An 18,685-nucleotide genomic window follows, 5' to 3' on the forward strand; every position below is an offset into this window, starting at 1 on the left:
CCCTAATCAGTGTTTAAATATTTAGAGAATAACAACTTCAACAGAGAAAACTGAGAAAGACTCGTTCCAGAATACCAAATAGCTGATAACGTAACTCCAGTAGAGTTGAAGCCTTTGTTCTCCCTGATTTGGAGCAGATTTTCTGCATTTTGGGTTAATGTCCTAACCACTAGGGGAGATGCACACCCATTTTCTTTATGGCTAGGGACAGAAGTTACACATAAACCAGTTTAAGTGATCAGAAACTGGTTAAACCTATAACAGAACATAAGCTCAGTGCACATAAACCAGTTTCAAAATGGCCAAAACCAGTTTGAGATAAACCTGGTAGAATGTGTCAGTATCAGACTTAACTGACTGAGCTCAAAACAGTTTATGGCACTTCTGTCCCAGACCCCTTCCTGGTTTAAGTTAAACCAGAGTCCCCAGCATCTGAGCATGCTTTTGAGCCCTGGGCTGAGCTGTGCTCTCTGCTCCAGTGGAGCAGGACTGGCCCCGCCCCTCTGTTCCCTAGCCAGAGCAAGGACAGGGTGGGGTGGGGACCTGGCCAGATACTGGCCTCCAGAAGGGAAAAGGGAAGAGGTTTATTCCCTCCCACTCCCTCCCCTGTCCCACCAGCAGGGACCTGCATTTCTCCACTGGCTGTTCCAGTGTTGGGGACGTGGCCAGCTCTGGCAGTAGCTTTGTGTGATCTGGCCAGGGAGAGGGTTTAATTTCTCCCTCCCTTTCCCACCAGCACAGACCTGAGCTAGTGTCCACCGGGTGCTGCACCCTCGCTGCTGCAGCAGCAGAGCCGGGGCACTACCAGACACCGGCCGGCATGGCCCCTGAGACAGAGGGTGCAGGAAGGGGTGTTATTTTCTTTTCTCCCTCTCACATCTAGTTAAGGGGGCAGGAGGGGGCTTATCTCACCACTTAGCCCCAGCAAGGAGTGAGTGGTGGTGGCAGCAGTCAGGGTGAGTAGACCTGGCTGCGGGCCCCCAGGGGCAGAGGGGGGAATAACTCCCCTCCCTGACCCCTGCCTAAGGGGCCCATGCCAGCTGGCCTCTGTCCCCACCCCCATCACCCTGGGAGTGGTGAGGGGGAAGTGACCATGATGGGGGCTGCAGCCCCTGTCACAGTGTCCCAGAGTGTAAGCTTCTTTCCAGCAGGGGGGCAGTGCTGCAGAGTGGGAAAAGCTGCCACAGACTGCACAGGGCAAGCAGTGGTAGTGCTAGGGAGCTCACAGGGCTGGAAGTCTGAACACCACTGTACTAGAGCATACCAATTAATAAGCAAGCCCCTCATAACTGAGTCCAAAAGCTACCTCAGTTGAATTTTCCCATCCCTAAATGTTATCAAGTGTAAACAGAGGAAACTGCTCCTGTTTGTCACCTATTTTCTGATTCACTGTAGAATACTTGGGGTTGACATTCTGGCAGATGTTATGCTGGCAAAACCTGTAAATTTTACCTGTGTTTGGTTTATAGATTTCCAAAAGGCACTAACACAAAAATGTATCAACTCAAAAACAGATTTGTCTAGCTATGACTTTCCACTATTGTTTGAAATTCAGTTTAGGAAACTGAAATTAGCAACTGCATTCAATTGATTTTCATAATCTCGTTTTTCTTTTTGAGCAGTGAAAGGAAGGTAGAGTAATAGCTTTTTTTCTTTAAAGTTTAGGTAATATTAAACTTTAGATCTGCTGATTTTTTAAACAAATTCTTTAGGCTAGGAAATGCACTTTAACTCTATATAGTCATGGCAAGTACTTTGAATGCATATATTTCTGAAATGTTATAGACTTATCTAACACAATCTATAAGTGTTGCATCAGATTCTATAATATAATGTAGGGTTTATACCAGTCATTGCCATCTTAGGTGTTACATGAAACTAGACAATCAAAATGTTCATTCCTTCTCCAGTTGTATGCATTGGGATATCTTGCCATTTTATTACAAAAATATTAGGGCCAGTTTTTCCAAACGTGGGTGCCAAAGTTGTGCTTAAAAAAATATGACTGCACACATAGTCATTGCACATGTACATGCAACCCCCTACTCCCAGAAGAGAAAACGAGGCTTTCCTAATTAATGTGTATTTTTTAATTAGCAAGGATGAGCACACTTTTTGCAAGCACAATGGTTGCAAAAGAGTCATCCTTCTATCACCGTCTAACAATGAGGCATCTTTTCACAGGGATATCACCAGCATGTTAACTGCAGGAGGAACATGGTTTTCTGGCCTGCTTTTTGTTGTTATTTGAAATGAACCAAGTTGTGAGCTCCTTGCCAAGTCTGTCATTTTGGGCTTTGTAGACAAATAGTATTTAAGTTTGTCTATTTCCTCCTGTTCACTTCAGCCCTTTTGTTATCACACACCTGATTGCATAAGTCCTCTCGGAGCACATTACGTGCTAGCAAGGCTTGCACTGCAAATCTCAGCACTGCAAGAACTGATTTTAACAAGGATGACCCACTATTGTTAACTGCATGCATTTTCACATCAGCAGCCAACTTATTTTTTTTCTTCATGAAAAGCAAGTTTTTTCATGGCACCTCTTTTTTTAAAGGAGCAATAGATCAAATTTTCCTACGTGACTTTCCTAAGTTCATAAGACAATTTTTAAACACGACTTATAGATATAGGGCCAGATTTTCAAAGTATTTAGGCACCTGCCATGTTAAAAATCTGATCATTAAGAGCCTTAACAGCCTAAGTCAAAAGAGCTTTAAATAAGACTTTGGACATGGCTATCCCAAGAACTTAAGTGCCAGGCAGCAGTGCCTTCAAGCACACTGTGTTGCTTTGCCTGGACTACCTTCAAAGTATGAAGCAGAGTAGGAACATTCAGGTAGCGCTACAGGAATGGTAATTAGCATTGTTGAATGAATGTGATAATTACCTGTAGTTTCGCACAAACATGGCCACCCTGCTTCCCAGTTAGCAAGTAGCCAAAACAGTGGACAGCAGTATAGCTGAGGATACCACACCAAATTTGCTTTGCAGCCATGTCCTTAGGCTTCTAAAAGTAAAAATAACCAACCTAGTTCGGGTATTAGCATCAGTCTATCAAAGGCAGCACAGAGCTAATTGTGGACAAATATCCCCTGATTCCTCAGTAAATTACTTCTTTGACTGAGAGGTAGACAAACCCTAAATCATTTTTGAAAATGAGACCTATCTTCCTAAATCCCAGATTCTTAAGACATCCCTGATATGCTCAAAAGACTCAAAGCTGCTGTTCATGTGATTCCTCTACTTGCAGATGCCTAATTTTCTGCCAGTCAGTGAGCACAAAGCTGTGTAAGCACCAGTGTTATCCCACAGCTAATGAGCTGCATGGAGCCCCACCTCAGAGGCTCTGAGGCTGAATTCTCAAACTAGACATTCCCCCAGCTATCCTGGCAGTGGGACTTAATCCTTACCAGGCCTAAGATCTGGTATCTTCCAGATAATGTATTAGAAAGGTCAGATAGGTAGAGGGTTTCATAGTTTCATAGTTGGTAGGGTCGGAAGGGACCTGAGCAGATCATGAAGTCTGACCCCCTGCCATAGGCAGGAAAAACTACTGGGGTCAAATGACCCCGGCAAGGTGTTTGTCTAACCTCCTCTTAAAGACCCCCCAGGTAGGAGCCAGCACCACTTCTCTTGGAAGTTGGTTCCAGATCCTAGCTGCCCTGTCAGTGAAGTAGCGCCTCCTGATGTCTAGTCTAAATCTACCTTCTGCCAGCTTGTGACCATTATTTCTAGTCACACCTGATAGTGCTCGGGTGAACAGGGACTCCCCCAATGCCTGCTGGTCCCCGCTGACTAGTTTGTAACAGGCCACTAGATCCCCCCTCAGCCTTCTCTTGTGGAGGCTGAACAGGTTCAGGTCCCTTAGCCTCTCCTTGTAGGACCCGCCCTGCTGCCCCCTAATCATGCAGGTGGCCCTCCTCTAGACCCTCTCAATATTGGCCACATCCCTCCTGAAGTGCAGCGCCCAGAACTGGATGCAGTACTCCAACTGCGGCCTGACCAGTGCCGCATAGAGGGAGAGGATCACTTCCTTGGACCTGCTCGAATGCATCTGTGGATGCATGACAAGGTGCAGTTGGCCTTCCTGACCACGTCCCCACACTGTCGGCCCATGTTCATTTTGGCATCAATAATGACCCCAAGATCCTTTTCTGCCTCTGCACTGACGAGAAGGGAGTTCCCCAGCCTGTAGATATGCTGCTGGTTCTTCCTCCCCAGGTGCAGCACCTTGTACTTATCAGTGTTGAAACCCATCCTGTTCTCATCTGCCCACCCCTGTAACCTGTCTAGGTCTGATTGCAGCCTATTCCTCCCTTCTAGTGTGCCCACATCCCCCCACATCTTAGTGTCGGGTTGGCACAGAACTTGCAATAAATCCTACCTGGCATGTGGGCTAGGGACAGACATTAAAAAAGCCAGAGCCTGAATTTATTCAATCTTTGCAGGTTAGTTCAACCTGCATAGTTTGAACCAATTTGCAAGTGAACAGACATTCACAAAATGCAGGCACATTCCTACAGTAGCTCAGGCCAGGAGCCAGAGGGCACAAGAGCAGGCCTGGGCTGCAGGAAAGCTGTGCTAGGGGGGCATGTAGCTTGGAGTGAACTGGCCAGGAAGCGGGGTTTAATTCTCCACTCCCTGTCCCACAAGCATGGACCCGAGCTGGGGTCTGCCAGGCACTCCCCCTTTGCTGCTGCAGCCAGCTGGCATGGCCCCTGAGGCAGAGGGTGCAGGGAGGAGGTTATTTCCCACTCTACCCACACTGGCCCCGGGTAACCGCAGCTGAGGTCTGTCTGCCCCAACCACCGCTCCTCCCTGCACGGGACAAGCAGCAAGATAAACCCCCTTCTTCCCCCTCCACCAGATGCCAGAGGGAGGGGGGAAACCCTGCCCTCTCACCTAAGGGGCCCTGCCAGCCGACCTCTGGCCAGGCCCCCAACCCTGCCACCAGAGAGGCAAGGGGGCAGGTTCCTGACAGGGCAGCAGCTCCTGTCCTGGTACCCAGGGAGTGTGAGCCTCTTCCCAATGGTGAGGCCAAGAATAAGGGGTCAGAGCTGACACAGACTGTGTGGGGTGAGTGGCAGCACCAGGGCTTGAAGGGGGCCATAGCCCCCCAAGCTCCCTAGCACTACCACTGCTTGCCCTGTGCAGTCTGTGGCAGCTTTTCCCACTCTGCAGCACTGCCCCCCTGCTGGAAAGAAGCTTACACTCTGGGACACTGTGACAGGGGCTGCAGCCCCCATCATGGGCACTTCCCCCTCACCACTCCCAGGGTGATGGGGGTGGGGACAGAGGCCAGCTGGCATGGGCCCCTTAGGCAGGGGTCAGGGAGGGGAGTTATTCCCCCCTCTGCCCCTGGGGGACCGCAGCCAGGTCTACTCACCCTGACTGCTGCCACCACCACTCACTCCTTGCTGGGGCTAAGTGGTGAGATAAGCCCCCTCCTGCCCCCTTAACTAGATGTGAGAGGGAGAAAAGAAAATAACACCCCTTCCTGCACCCTCTGTCTCAGGGGCCATGCCGGCCGGTGTCTGGTAGTGCCCCGGCTCTGCTGCTGCAGCAGCGAGGGTGCAGCACCCGGTGGACACTAGCTCAGGTCTGTGCTGGTGGGAAAGGGAGGGAGAAATTAAACCCTCTCCCTGGCCAGATCACACAAAGCTACTGCCAGAGCTGGCCACGTCCCCAACACTGGAACAGCCAGTGGAGAAATGCAGGTCCCTGCTGGTGGGTCAGGGGAGGGAGTGGGAGGGAATAAACCTCTTCCCTTTTCCCTTCTGGAGGCCAGTATCTGGCCAGGTCCCCACCCCACCCTGTCCTTGCTCTGGCTAGGGAACAGAGGGGCGGGGCCAGTCCTGCTCCACTGGAGCAGAGAGCACAGCTCAGCCCAGGGCTCAAAAGCATGCTCAGATGCTGGGGACTCTGGTTTAACTTAAACCAGGAAGGGGTCTGGGACAGAAGTGCCATAAACTGTTTTGAGCTCAGTCAGTTAAGTCTGATACTGACACATTCTACCAGGTTTATCTCAAACTGGTTTTAAGGGAGAGGCAACTAATGAGTCCACCACTTCCCTGCAGTCAAATTTCCAGACCTATGAGGAGGCTTGTGGGATGAGTAACAGGGTCTTGCAGGCCAAATCTGGCCTGCAGGCACCACTATTTTAGTAGTGTGTTACTTTGCAAACTTATTCCTTCAACGGTCTTATTTAAGCAAAAGATATATTGATGACTAAAGCAAATATAGACTTTTTACTGTAATCAGTCCCACTCCATTAATTTTGTTTTATTTGTTTGCATGTTTAATTTTCCAGCTAATCAGTCCAGAAGTGCTAGAATATAGAATGGTAGCCAAGTTAGGGATCTTCAAGCTGTTTTATTCCAGAGGACACTTATTAGCACAAATTGGTTTCAGAGTGGCATCTGCAGCAGTGAAATTGCAGTGTGCCTTATAAATCCATCCCCAGAAGGTAGGTGTATGGTAGGGGGGAAGGGACCTGCACACAGATATTGCCCAAGTGACAAGGCATCACAACATCCTTATGTGCGTGCTAACCAGTGGAGCTAGCCAGGTATGCAGAAGCCCTCTGAAATGTTGTGTTAATGCTTTTTCTCCTAACAAAGGACAGGTTATTTTTGTCCTTTGTATTCCAGGGAGTGACAGGAGGCATCTTTCTGCCAAGGTGAAGATATAGCATAAAGGCACAAATGAGCCTCAAATGTTAAAGTCAGGTCAGACTTAGTGTTCTGATCTATCCTATCTTGTGCAGAGAGAACATGGCTAGATATATCAGTTTTACCAGATTTTATTCTGTGGCATGACAACTGATGGAGAGTTAGCTGGGTTTTTGATTTGGAGGAAAAATATTTCTTTGGTTATGGCACAGGACTGGAACCCAGATGATACTGGTTATGCACTCAACTTCATGGGTTAAATCATTTAATCTCTGTGGCTCAATTTCCATGCCTAGACAGGGAATAGTATTTTATCTGTCTCACAAGGATACTGTAATTCATTAATGGCTAGAAATTGCTTTGAGATGCTTAAAAGGAAGGTGCTTGTAATTTCAAAATAAGACCAGTAATGCTTTGGGTCAGATGGTGACTGGACTGTCAAGATTGAAACAGCCAAGGGCAGGAAGGAGAGCAAGACTCTGAGATCTAGTAAGGTGAATTCTGTCCAGGGAAGCATGGAGCCCTGTGCTCTGGTCTTAGATTGTTATCTATTTTTATTAAATAGCATTTTGGATAAAATGCATACATAGTTGCTGGAGAAGTCTAACTCTGGTTTTCCAACCTTCTGAGTGAGCATCCTCACCACTAGGCAAAAGGTGAGTGGGGATCACTCTCTCCTTCCGCCTGTCAGTAGTGTGTAATTAAAGGTTCAGGGGCTTATGTGGAGTGTATGCGTTTTCCCAGATAGAAATGGATTGCAGCAGAGCACAAGTGGAGTGATGTCTAAGTGATCATAAATGGATCACTTCTGAGCATGTGCAGTAGGCCAAACATGAGATGAGTAAACACTATAGATATACTTGTGCTTTGGTGACTGTTGCATTCAGTGTCTCAGACGCTCAGAAGTCACCTATGTGACATTTATTTATCTTAGAGGTGGAGAAGGATCTGGCTCATGAAGTCAACCTCACTTCACAAAGACACTGTGAGGAAGAGTTCATTAAATTTGTGAGGCACTGAAATATGCCAATAGGTAGTGCATCCAAAATTTGTTTTTTCACACGCCCATGCAGTCTACCAAACTTCAGCTAGGCTAGGTTCTTTTGATGAGGTCTGTACAGGACAATACTTCTGTCTGGCCCCACAAAAAATCAGGTAATCAAGAATGATGAGCGATGCCCTAAAGCTTAAATGTTTTAGGAAGATATATCTTATTAACACTTGAGGAAGTAGCGAGAAATCATTTTTAATACGTTGCGATTCACTGTAACAGCATTAATTTTGATAAATTCATTTGCTATTGCTGCATTATGTACTGCTCCCTAAATCACACTATAATTTATCATGCATGCTACCAGATCAGCTGTAATGCTAGCCAGGCAGGTTGCTGGGTGGCTGAATAGGGTTCAGTATTGACAGTTAAAAATAAAATTTCAACTAGTCAGAACACAGCTAGTTTATAGAATAAAGCCTTTCTCAACACACTGTGCTCTGGGAGTTGTCATTGTTAAGGCAGCTAGAGCCAAAACCAAGAAAACAACAGCCCTGAGATATGAAAGCCCTTGTAAGCTAATCAAGGGTTTCTCAAGAAGTCCCCCAACAAAGTTCACATCAGTAACAATGCAGTGCTCCCTGAAGGCCCAGAAACACATTCTTTAGACCTGCTTACCCCCTTTTCTTAGGATTGGAAACATGGCAGCCCTATCTTTGTGCATCTCATACGGTCAGTGCTCATTTACATTTGAAGAAAATAACACTTAGTTTCCCCAAATTTCTGTGCCTGTTGTTAGCCCCTTTTAATCCAGTCCCTGTGTCTGTGTTCTTGAATACCCCAGGTTTAGTCAGGTCTGGAAATATGCTCATTTTCCCCTGTCAGTGAAAATTTTTCTTTTCCATCAGTTTTCTTTTCAGACCCCACTTTGGGAATGCCCATTGCACTAGCTCTCTGTATGTAAAACCTATGCCTCTACTGTGCTTGCAGCAGAGATGTAGGTTGGCTGCTGGCCCATAGTGGTACAGTTAAGGTCAGCTGGTGTAATAGTGGCTCTGACACTAGCATCCCTGTATGAAAGACAATGAAGAGAATTAAATAGAGATAAGAGTTGGAGAAAACATTTATTGATATAAGTCCTCTCTCTGTCCCATCCCATGCACATAGTGTATTGCTCTGTGTGTGAGGAGGGCAAGCTAACACTCCCTATCTGCTTAACAGCAAAAAACTTCCTTGGCATCATTCCCCAGGTTCCACTGAACCTGGATATGAATTGTGAAGGGTGGCAATTGCCTGCAAGAGAATGGGCATGTACAGTAAGACTGTAATGGGAGGAATAGGGAGCCCTCATCTATGCCAACTCAAGGGAATGGGGACATCAGTCATGAAGCCAACTTAAGCCAAGGAGCAGTTTGGGAGCTCACCTGTGTTTTCTGTGAAAAACGTGGACCTGTGCTTCTCTGTGCTCTCCCATTCTTTAAACCTGGTCATGGAGTCCTTAATATGCTTCCTTGTATTTTGGATTTCAAAGGCCTTTATTAACGATTTGACCTTTGGAGCCATTATACAAACTGATGGCTGTGGTTAAATAAATGGGTGAATGTATTTCTGTCTATATTTCAGAAACGAGAATTGCCTGAATCAGATATATGATCCAGCCAATCCAGTATTCTGTCTGAAGTTGAACAGACAACACTGGACAGTGTACAGGGAGGTGGAAGAGTGCAAGAAAGGCCATTACAGATAAATGTGGAGTGTGTTGCCTTCCATGTAGACCCTATTTTTGTCCCTAATGCTTAGAGACAGTTTGAAGCATGGAAGCATGAAGTTTAATATCCATTTGAAGTACGTGCACCAGATTTTCCAAAGAAAGTCAACCATAGAATTTGCTAAAGTAGATGCAAAACAAAAATAAAATAATGTGAAATCCCATTTACCACAAACTGTATAGCAAACTCACTCAGGAAATTCTTGCACTGTTACCCAATTAACTTGGTTAATATGCATTATCATTTCTGCTTACAACCCAACAGTCAAAGGATTCAAACTTTTATTAGCCACATACACAATGGACAGGAAACATTACCAAATGATTTAAAAGCCTTTCACATTAGCATCAGCTTTCTCCCTCCACTTCCACTTTGGAAAAACATTAATCTTTGCTGCTTTCCTTTTGTTCTGCGGCACTGACCTGAATGTTGATATACTGCAGGAGTACCTGATTGGCCAGATAATATCTGACGCTAGCCAAGAAAACAGGAGAAAAGATCTGTCATTCTCCACTTGAAATACCTGCTCTGTTCAGCTGTACAAATAGATTCCCTTTGATTTATAGTGCTTTCATTTCATTGGCCATTGGAAGTATGGAAAACCATGTGACTGGCATGCAAAGTTGCGAGAGTTCATGAGTGGAAGTGGGTTATGTAGTTGGGGAGCCGCACACAGCTTAAATTTTCCATTCTTTGCCGTTTTAGTCACAGCTAGTTCCAGTTTAATTTCCAAAACGTGTATAGTGCTTAGATCTCTTGCCATAAGGTAACAGATAGGTTCACTTTCTATCTCTTTAAATCTTAGTAATGAATCAACTACAGCCCACCAGACGCGTGACTACTGATACTCTGAGCACAGCAATCTATTGTACTTTCATCTCCAAACCATCTCTGCTTTGATTCTATTGTTCATTCTGACTAAGAGGGAAGGGGTTATTAATGTGACATTTGTAAAGGTTTCTCTGTGTGTATGTGTGAAAAGGAGAGCAGTAATACAATAAATATATTGGTTAAAAGAAAATATTTACAAGAGATCTTTGCTCATCATCTTTTAACTTCTCCCATCAGGAAGAATATGAGCTGTGATAAATTGTTCTGCTAATCAAACAGCACAGAAAGGTTAGGTCATTGGAAGTCTTTAGTCATTTTGTGCTTTTCAAGAGCAAATTTGTTAAAATTATTCTGAATACCCACTTCAGGCCTCAGCTGAAAACCCTACCTGTGTTTTATAACTCTGCACTGTCAGAACTCATAATAAGTCAAACATTCTTCCAGAGGTACTCATAAGGGAGAAAAAACCCTGTAAATTTAAGAGTAATTTCAGATTGTAAATGAAAAAGAGAGGCACGACTGTTCATTTGCACCAATCATGCCTTCCTTTCATCTGCTCTGATTAGGCCTGGTGCGGTTTCATCAAACTACTCCATCACTGAGCTGTCACTCCAGCCGTCTGTTGATTGAAAACAATCAGGGCTCTGATGGCACAATTATTCTGACCCTTTAACTAGAGGCTGCTGTGATAATGAAAGGTTGATTATGATAGTTTGTGCCTCTTTCAGTTTGCCAAGAAGGTTAATTTGGGCATCAGACGGATGTTTAATGGGCGCTTGCTGGCTACACTGAGGTAAATGAGAACGTGCAGTCTTCGATATTGCACGGATATAGTTTGGCTGTCAATCATTGTCATTTTGAGTTTGTGCCTCACACTCTGGAAATCACATTTTATTTTTTCCTTGGAATTTAATTTATTCTGTGCCCTGAGGAAGTTCTTTCACTCTGTGACCTTCACAGTAGCTTTCTCTGTCTTTTTTTTCCCCCTCCCCTCAAATGGAGCCCAAAGGCACAATGCATCCAGAAGAACATTTTTCTTTCATTTTCACATAAAAAAAAAAAAAATAGAAATGTTAAAATCCCTGTTTATCACTCATTCCAAATAGAGTAAATGTTTTAATTCTGATTGTAAAAAATACAACTGTGCAAATGAAAGCTGGCTTGCTTGCTTGCTAATGCAGCACCACACAAGGGGTTGGTTGCATATACACACATTTACAAAACCGACAAACAGGTAATTTAAACATGTCTCCATGTAAAAAGAGGGTGGGGGGGGCAACAGATTTTTTTCACATGTAAACATAGGCATGGGCGTGCATGTGCGCACGCGCACACATGCGCACGTGCACGCACACACACACACTCTCTGCATGCATGGTTAGTGCATTGTAAATAAGAGCTCAATAACAGTCCTGCAACTTTTTGCAAACTATTTCTTTTTTTCAGGGTTGAAGGCTGAGAGGCATTTCATTGCAGATTCAGAGATTATTAATATTTACCAATTTCATCTTGAGAGGATCCTATGCATAATATTGTGGTTGTTTGGTTCATGGTTTAAAAGAAATGCAAATACCTAATAATTTTGATTGTTCTACATGCAGCTCATTACAGTCTTATTTTTTATGCACATTTCTCTCATTCAAAAAAATGAGGGAAGGAGAAGAATTGTATACATAAAGCCATGTGGTCTCCGTTTGTGAGGTGCTGTGTCTTGATATTCTAGGGGAAAAAAGAGTCAGGAGATGTATCTGCATAACTGCTATTAACTTCCGTGCCTGTTTTTCCAAAATGTTCACGCCAGCTTGAAAAACTGATGTCATCCATTCCTTATTTGCTACAATAATTTGAACGCATATATTTTTATTCTGAAATATGCACTCAGCGTTTGATCCAAAATCCATTGTAGTTATTGGGAGTATTTCAATTGACTGCAATGTGCTTTGGATCAGAGCCTAGATCAACTGTAATCAGTTCATAGGTTCTCATCCTCAGGAGTCAAGGGGTCACAGTGTCAATGCCCTTTCTATATTGCTACAATAGAGGGGGAGTCCTAAATAGATGAAAGTGGGTCTGGGAGAAGCAAGATGTTCCAGCATGGAAAAAAAGGCTGAGAATCACTGAGTTAACTGAACTCCAAAGAAGGGCCAGTCACACTTCCAGATGTGTATCTAACAGAAGTATTTGCAATGGAGTAAATGCCCATATAAATAAAACAGGCCTGTAAATTGAAAAACAAACAGCCATCATAAAGTGTTCAAGTTGCAAACCCAAAATCATTATTTTGACACCATTTGATCACTTCCAAAGATAAAATATTAGAGAGTTCTATATCTGTAGGGACTGCTTTGCTTTCCTGGCTATTTTTATTTATCAATATGAACAGATCCAAAATGGTGCCTCCAAGCTGGAGATAATGATGACTTTTTTTTTTTGGTTTGTTTGTTTGCAATTAAACAGTGTGATCTGGAAAGCTTGTTTGGGAGAGATTTGTGTGAAAAGAATCCCTGCCTCTTCTTTCCCTGCTCCATGTTATAGACTGAACTATAGAAATCTGATGCTATTTGTTTTTAATGTGTTCTATTTTTCTCTCACCCTGTGAGGCCTGATTCAGGCAGAAAATTGGCTCACATTTTTTTTAGCAAAAGTATTCTTTGTGTCAGAAGGAAAATTGTCACAGAAAATATTGTGTTATTTGTTGTTTTCAGCTTTTTCAATTGGAAAAATGACAGCTTTTTAGTTCTTCAAGAACTTAGAAATTTCAGTGAAAAGTCGATGTCTCTTAAAAATGTTCAGCGTTGGTAATCATCTCCATTAAGCCACTGCACTGGATACTCAGATGGCATAAACTGCCACAAGTCTGGTGAAATCAGTGGAGTGAGCACTGTTTTACATTCAGTAATGGTCTTGCCCACTGATGTCACAAGAGTTATTCTCGATTCTTAGTGGGATCAGAATCAGTCCCATGTTTGTGGCAGGGAGTGATTTATACACAGTTTTACTGGCACTAAATTGACCAATCAAATTATCTACAAATTAATCAGATTTCAAAGAGGCTATCAAATTTATATTCTGTTAAAGGAGACTTGGCTCTCTCCTAAGAGAATAGATTCTGATGTCTGTTGAAGTTAAGAATGGTATATATGCCAGCAGTTTTCAAAATATGGTATACATATCTCCAATAGAGAAGGATGGAAACTGCAATCAGCTGCTATGGAAAATGGTTTAAAGTATAGAAGATAGGAAGCAGTCATTACAAGTACACTGATTAAATCACCAAAGTGGTATGTAAACATTGTAGATGGGGCTGGGTAGATAATGCATTTTCTATCCTGATATTTCAGGAATTTGTTCACTTGCTAAATTAAGCATAGTTCAATCTTGGAGGAAAAAAAAATCCCTTGGATGTAAGGCTTTAAGGAAACTAGAGCTAATCTGATGTGAAAATCTTGTCTTTTTAGGGCCTAGTTTTGTCACTTGCTTAGTTTAAAAGATGGATATGGCAAAATATATTATTTATTAAAGCTGATACAGGCACTGGGCTGTGCCTGCAGATTCTTACATGCTTTCCCAGACATACATTAAAATTAATAAGGAAAAAAGCCTCTGACAGCTTAAACAAAGAATTGACAGTATATTAGTAAGCCCTCACTGTTGTGAAGAATTTATTAGTGATGAGAAATGTGTTTTATACTCAAGATGGTGGAGACAGATTTTTTCCTTTAGATTGGAGCCAAAATTCCAAAGGCTGTTATAAGCAACGTGCCTTGTGGCAGTCTAGATATTTTTCCTTGCCCTGTTTTAATCACATCCTGTACAGTGCAGCACTGTAAGCTAGCCCTGGGTTTACTTTTATTGTAGTAGTGTTTGCAGTTGCCAGGATCGGGCTAAAAAGATGCAATTATATTGGAGCTAAATGTTGAAGTCCCTATATAGGTACAACTTTCATTAAATTCTATAGGATGCTGAGCCTAGGCTAAACAAAAATTAAGCAAAGACTGTAGAATTTATCCATGAGTTAATACGCAGGTATTTGCTTCTATGTAACAGAGGGCACGTCTACACGAGACGTGTTAGTGTGCCCTAGTTTACGTTACTGCGCAGTATGGGTGCGTGTCTACATGTGCACTCTTACTGTACAGTAACTTAGGCTAATCACACTGAAATTTGATACCTGCAAATACAGGAATCAAATTTAGGCGCTATTAATGCTCAGTAACGCACGTGTAGATGTGACACGGCACTAACTTTAGTGCCAGGTACACCCAGTGACTAGGGGGCCGTCCTGAGCCCAGCCCCAAGGCTCCTGGCTGGCCACCTTTCCTGCTGCAGGGCTGAGCTGCTCACTAGCAGCCCCTAGCTCAGGGGCAGGCAATGATTTCAAGTGGAGGGCCTCTTAATGAGTTTTGCTGAACTGTCAAGGGATGCAAGGGTAGCCCCACCCCAGGGAGCAGCATTTCCTTCCAGTTGCTGCTGCCGCTGGCCCCAGCCCCATGATACCGGTGGGGACCTGTGTGCAGCCCTGACCCGACTCACCCCATGCTCTGCTCTGGACTTTCCTGTGCTGAGCAGCCACACAGAAACTGTTGCTCAGCATGGGGAGAAAGTGGCCCCTCCACCTCTCCACTGTTGGGCACTTCCTGCTGCAGCTGCCTGGACCCCTCACCAGGCTGCCCTGCATCTCTGCCACCATCACTGCTGCCTCCAGGCTGCCCAGTGGGGCAGCAGTGACAGTGCAGAGCAGACGCAGGGCACCCTGGCATGGGGTCCGGGCGGCTGCAGCAGGAAGCGCCTGCTTCCTGGCAGTGGCGAGGGGAAGGGGCCACTTTTCCCCTGCGTTGAGCAATAATTTCTACCTGGCTGCCACTGCTACTCAGCACAGGCAACTCTGGAGGAGATGCAGGGTGGGCTGGGTGAAGGCTACATGTGTGGGTCCCCACCGGTACTGTGGGATGGTGCCAGCGGAGATGGCTGCCGAAAGGAGCCACTACTGCCTGGGCTATCTAGAAAGGAAGTCCAGCCACGGAGCTGCCCCAGCCCCATTGCATGCCCAGGGGGCAGCAGGATGTGCCATGGTCAGACAGTGCCTGCGCCAGGTGGGACCAAGGGACCCGCTGCGGGCTGGACAAAGAACCTCTGTGGGTTGGATCCAGTCTGTGGGCTGTATTTTGCCTACCCCTGCCTAGCTCCATGGTATAAAAGTCAGCGGCCCTTTTATGCCTTGGGGCACACTCACCAGGGAGCCTGAGGGAGCCTGTTCTTTGTCCAAGAGCCCAGCAGGCCTTGTATGCCCCCGTGGACAGGCTATAGGCTGTCTCTGTATGTCCTGTCCCCTAGCCAGAGCTGCTGCTTGGCCACTCCTTGCCTAGCCCTGAGATCCCCCCAGGGCTGCTGGCTGGCTGTCTCTGGCAGCAGGGTGAGCACCTGCTCCCTGCTGCTGCTCACTCCCAGCAGATGAAGTGCTTCTGCCATGTGGCTCCCAGTCCCTGGCTGTGTCCTGCTGCTGAGCTGTCTTGAGCGGTGTCCAGGGCTGGCCCCACAGGGGCAGCCATGTGGGAGCCCAGAGACCCAGTGTGGGACAAGAATGTCATCCTTCTCATGCTCCCCATCAAGCCCTGGCCCCACCCACATGCATATGCCTGTGCTGACCACCCAGGCCCCAAATGGTCCTGGGAGGAGGTTAGCGACCTTGTGGTGCTCTGGGGCCGTGCTGACATGTAAAGGCAGTTTGTGTGGGGCAGGCCCTCAAACATCCACATTTCTGAGGCCCTGTCAGGTGGCATGCATGGGTGAGGGCATTCCCAGCCGGCACAGTAGTGCCACATTAAAGTCAAGGCCTTGTGGGTACAGTGGATGTCCATGACTGACTACAATCATCAGTCTGGTCATACCCATAAGACCATGGCCTTTGTGCAGGAGCTGACTCATATTTTGGTGCCCCAGAACCCAGGCCACACCCCTGCAAATGTTACCAACAGGGATGGCCTGGCTGAGCCCTCGCCCCACACTGACCTCTCAGCCCTTCAGCACCCCTCCCTGTTCTCCTTCCTGTCTTCTGCATCCACTGGCAGCTTGGGGATCCCTGACCAGCGGTTGCCTTACCCTCGGCCCTATATCCTACCCTGAGGAGTGGCCAGCCATGACACCACCAGCAGCAACCCCTCCTTGGGGTGGGAGAGTCCCTGGCTGGTCAATGGCTTGCCACATACTGTGTGGGCTGCAGACACCAGGTGCAACCAGATGCTGTTGCTGTTGCCTATGGGGAGGCCCTCACCGAACCACCAGCCTTGCCAGCCCTGGACATGCGGTACGTCCTGCACTGGAGGACAGCCCTCCCAGTTCCTGCTCCTAGGCCACTCACCCTCCTTTGGCCCTGGATTCCTTCCCTCCCCTCCCCGCCCCCTAAAGCATGCAGGAAGGTGGGACACAGCTCAGAACTTTATTCATCAGCTTTAATTTCCCCACAGCTGGGTGGGCATGGGCCTCTCACATGCCAAGGAAGCCATCAATGCTAGCTGTGATGTCCCCCTTGGCACCGGGGGAGTGGGGGGCAGAGACATATTGTGCAGCCACAGGTAGCCCTCCAGGCAGCAGCGGAGGTTGCCAGGCAGCCTAGGCTTGCCCCTTGTGCTGTCATAGCTCAGGGTCCCAAACCAGGAGCACAGATCTGCAGGGGGCACCAGCAGCAGCACGGCATAATGGCTCAGGCACCCCTCCAGCAGGGCACACTCCAGGTGCAGTGGCAGCGCAGGGAGAGGCTGGCTCCAGGGTGCCTCCCTGGAGAGACCCCCAGCAGGGAGAGTGGGGGCATAGCCATCCTCTCACCCCAGTTTCTGGGAGCCCCATGCGCCCTAAGCCTGGGCACTATGGTCTGGGAGGCAGCGTGGCATAGTGGTTGGCCTGCAGGGAGAGAGGGTGGGGAGCGGAGTCTGGAGCTGTGGCATCAGTTGCTGCTAGCAGCTTGTCTTATCCCACCCTGGTTACTCTCCCAAGGGAGTAAGCAGGGATGGGGGGATCGGCTAATGGCCGCCTGGGCTCAGGCCTGCCCAGCTGACCAAGGTCCATGGGCACCCATGCACACTCGAACCCCAATTTGAGGCTGAGTAGCACACGGCCCCTGGTGCAGAGTATCTTTTCGTTGAAATTTTTGAACTCTCATAAAAGTCTTCTGTCTCTTGCCTCAGCAGCTAACATCTGGATGCGAGGGAGAACCCATTTGCCCCATCAGGGATGTGGGCTCTGGGTTGCCACCACCCACTGCTAGAGCTGTCCAGATGTGCAAGCAGCACCAATGGCACACCAGGGACCGGACCCTTCTGCTCCACAGCTGCTGGTGGTGGCAGAGGAGTGTGAGGCGCAAGAGAAGGCTCAGGAGGCATGAGAGAAGGCCTGGCAGGTGGAGGATGTTGCCTGGGTGGAGGCACAGGACCAGGTGCAGCAGGACCATTGGGCCTGAATGGAGGCCCTGGAATGGGAGTGCCTGGAACTGCTCCAGCAGCAAGGGATGCCGACCTCCAGGCCATGGACACCGTCCTGGCCTTGGCAGCTGTGTCCACGTTCCCCACTGCCCAGCCCCTGCCCATGGTACCACAGGACCCCTGGGTCTAGCCCACTATCCCACAGCAGCCCCCCTCCCCCCCCTCCAGGCCTGGAAAGAGGTCCTTGAGCATCTCCTGCCTGCCAGACCCCCTGGCCCGGCCCCCTGGACCTGCCACCACCCACCTGGGCACAGACCTAACACTCTCCCCTGTACTATGTGACTGAAGACCCATCCACGCATGAAGTCACCACCTGCTGGAGTCGCCGTGGCCCCTGAACCCACGGGAGAACATCCAGGGGCTGGGGTGCTGGGCACCTGTGCCCAGGTTCTGTCCCCTAGCCCCAACCCATGGTCTCCCAATCTAGGCTTGAAGACCCAAAATATTGTAAATAGTTTCCCACCTGTATATAGTTTCCCAGCTGTATATTGTTTCCCACTTGTAAGCGGGTTGTTTATTATTGGTGGGTGGGGAGGGTGGTGGAGCGGCACTGTTGGTTGAGGAGTGAGGCGGGAGGAATGGGGATGGGTGTTGTGAGAGTAATAAAGTTTTTTTGTTTCACCCATGTGCATGTCCCAAGCGTGGTGCTGGGGTTGTGCAGGAAGTAGGGGGGGTGTGGTTGGCAAGGCAGGCAGACTGGAGTGGGGAGTGCAGGAGGAGGGGGTTGCCTAGGACCTTTCACAGTCAGTGCCCTGGCCTCTGCTGGCGGGTGTGTGGCTGTTTTGGGGTCTGGGCCAGGGGGGGCCTGCTGGGGCCAGCACCATGGCCAGCAGGAGCACGGGGCACTGGTTGTTGTTGTTGGCAGTGGCCAGGCTGGAGCAGAGGGAAGCTGGGTGTCATTGGCAGGGGGTGGGGGCCCCCCGGGGCGGGGGGGGGGGGGGGGGG

General features: G+C 47.5%; 1 protein-coding gene across 19 annotated transcripts in view; it reads left to right on the top strand.

The window, feature by feature from the left end:
• Nucleotides 1-18,685, top strand: part of KLHL32 (kelch like family member 32) — a 317,145-nt gene that overhangs the window by 262,512 nt on the left and 35,948 nt on the right. Inside the window, exon 8 of one of the 19 annotated variants that reach the window (XM_025211578.1) lies at nt 17,450-18,268. The exons of 16 other annotated variants lie outside the window; for them this stretch is intronic. In XM_025211578.1, coding sequence (XP_025067363.1) covers nt 17,450-18,022 — 573 coding nt within the window. In that variant the 3' untranslated portion in view covers nt 18,023-18,268. 2 more of the 19 variants (XM_025211580.1, XM_025211581.1) reach the window with 2 other exon arrangements.

The sequence above is a fragment of the Alligator sinensis genome, unplaced genomic scaffold, assembly GCF_000455745.1.
Source record: "Alligator sinensis unplaced genomic scaffold, ASM45574v1 scaffold145_1, whole genome shotgun sequence".
Taxonomy (NCBI): Eukaryota; Metazoa; Chordata; order Crocodylia; family Alligatoridae; genus Alligator; species Alligator sinensis.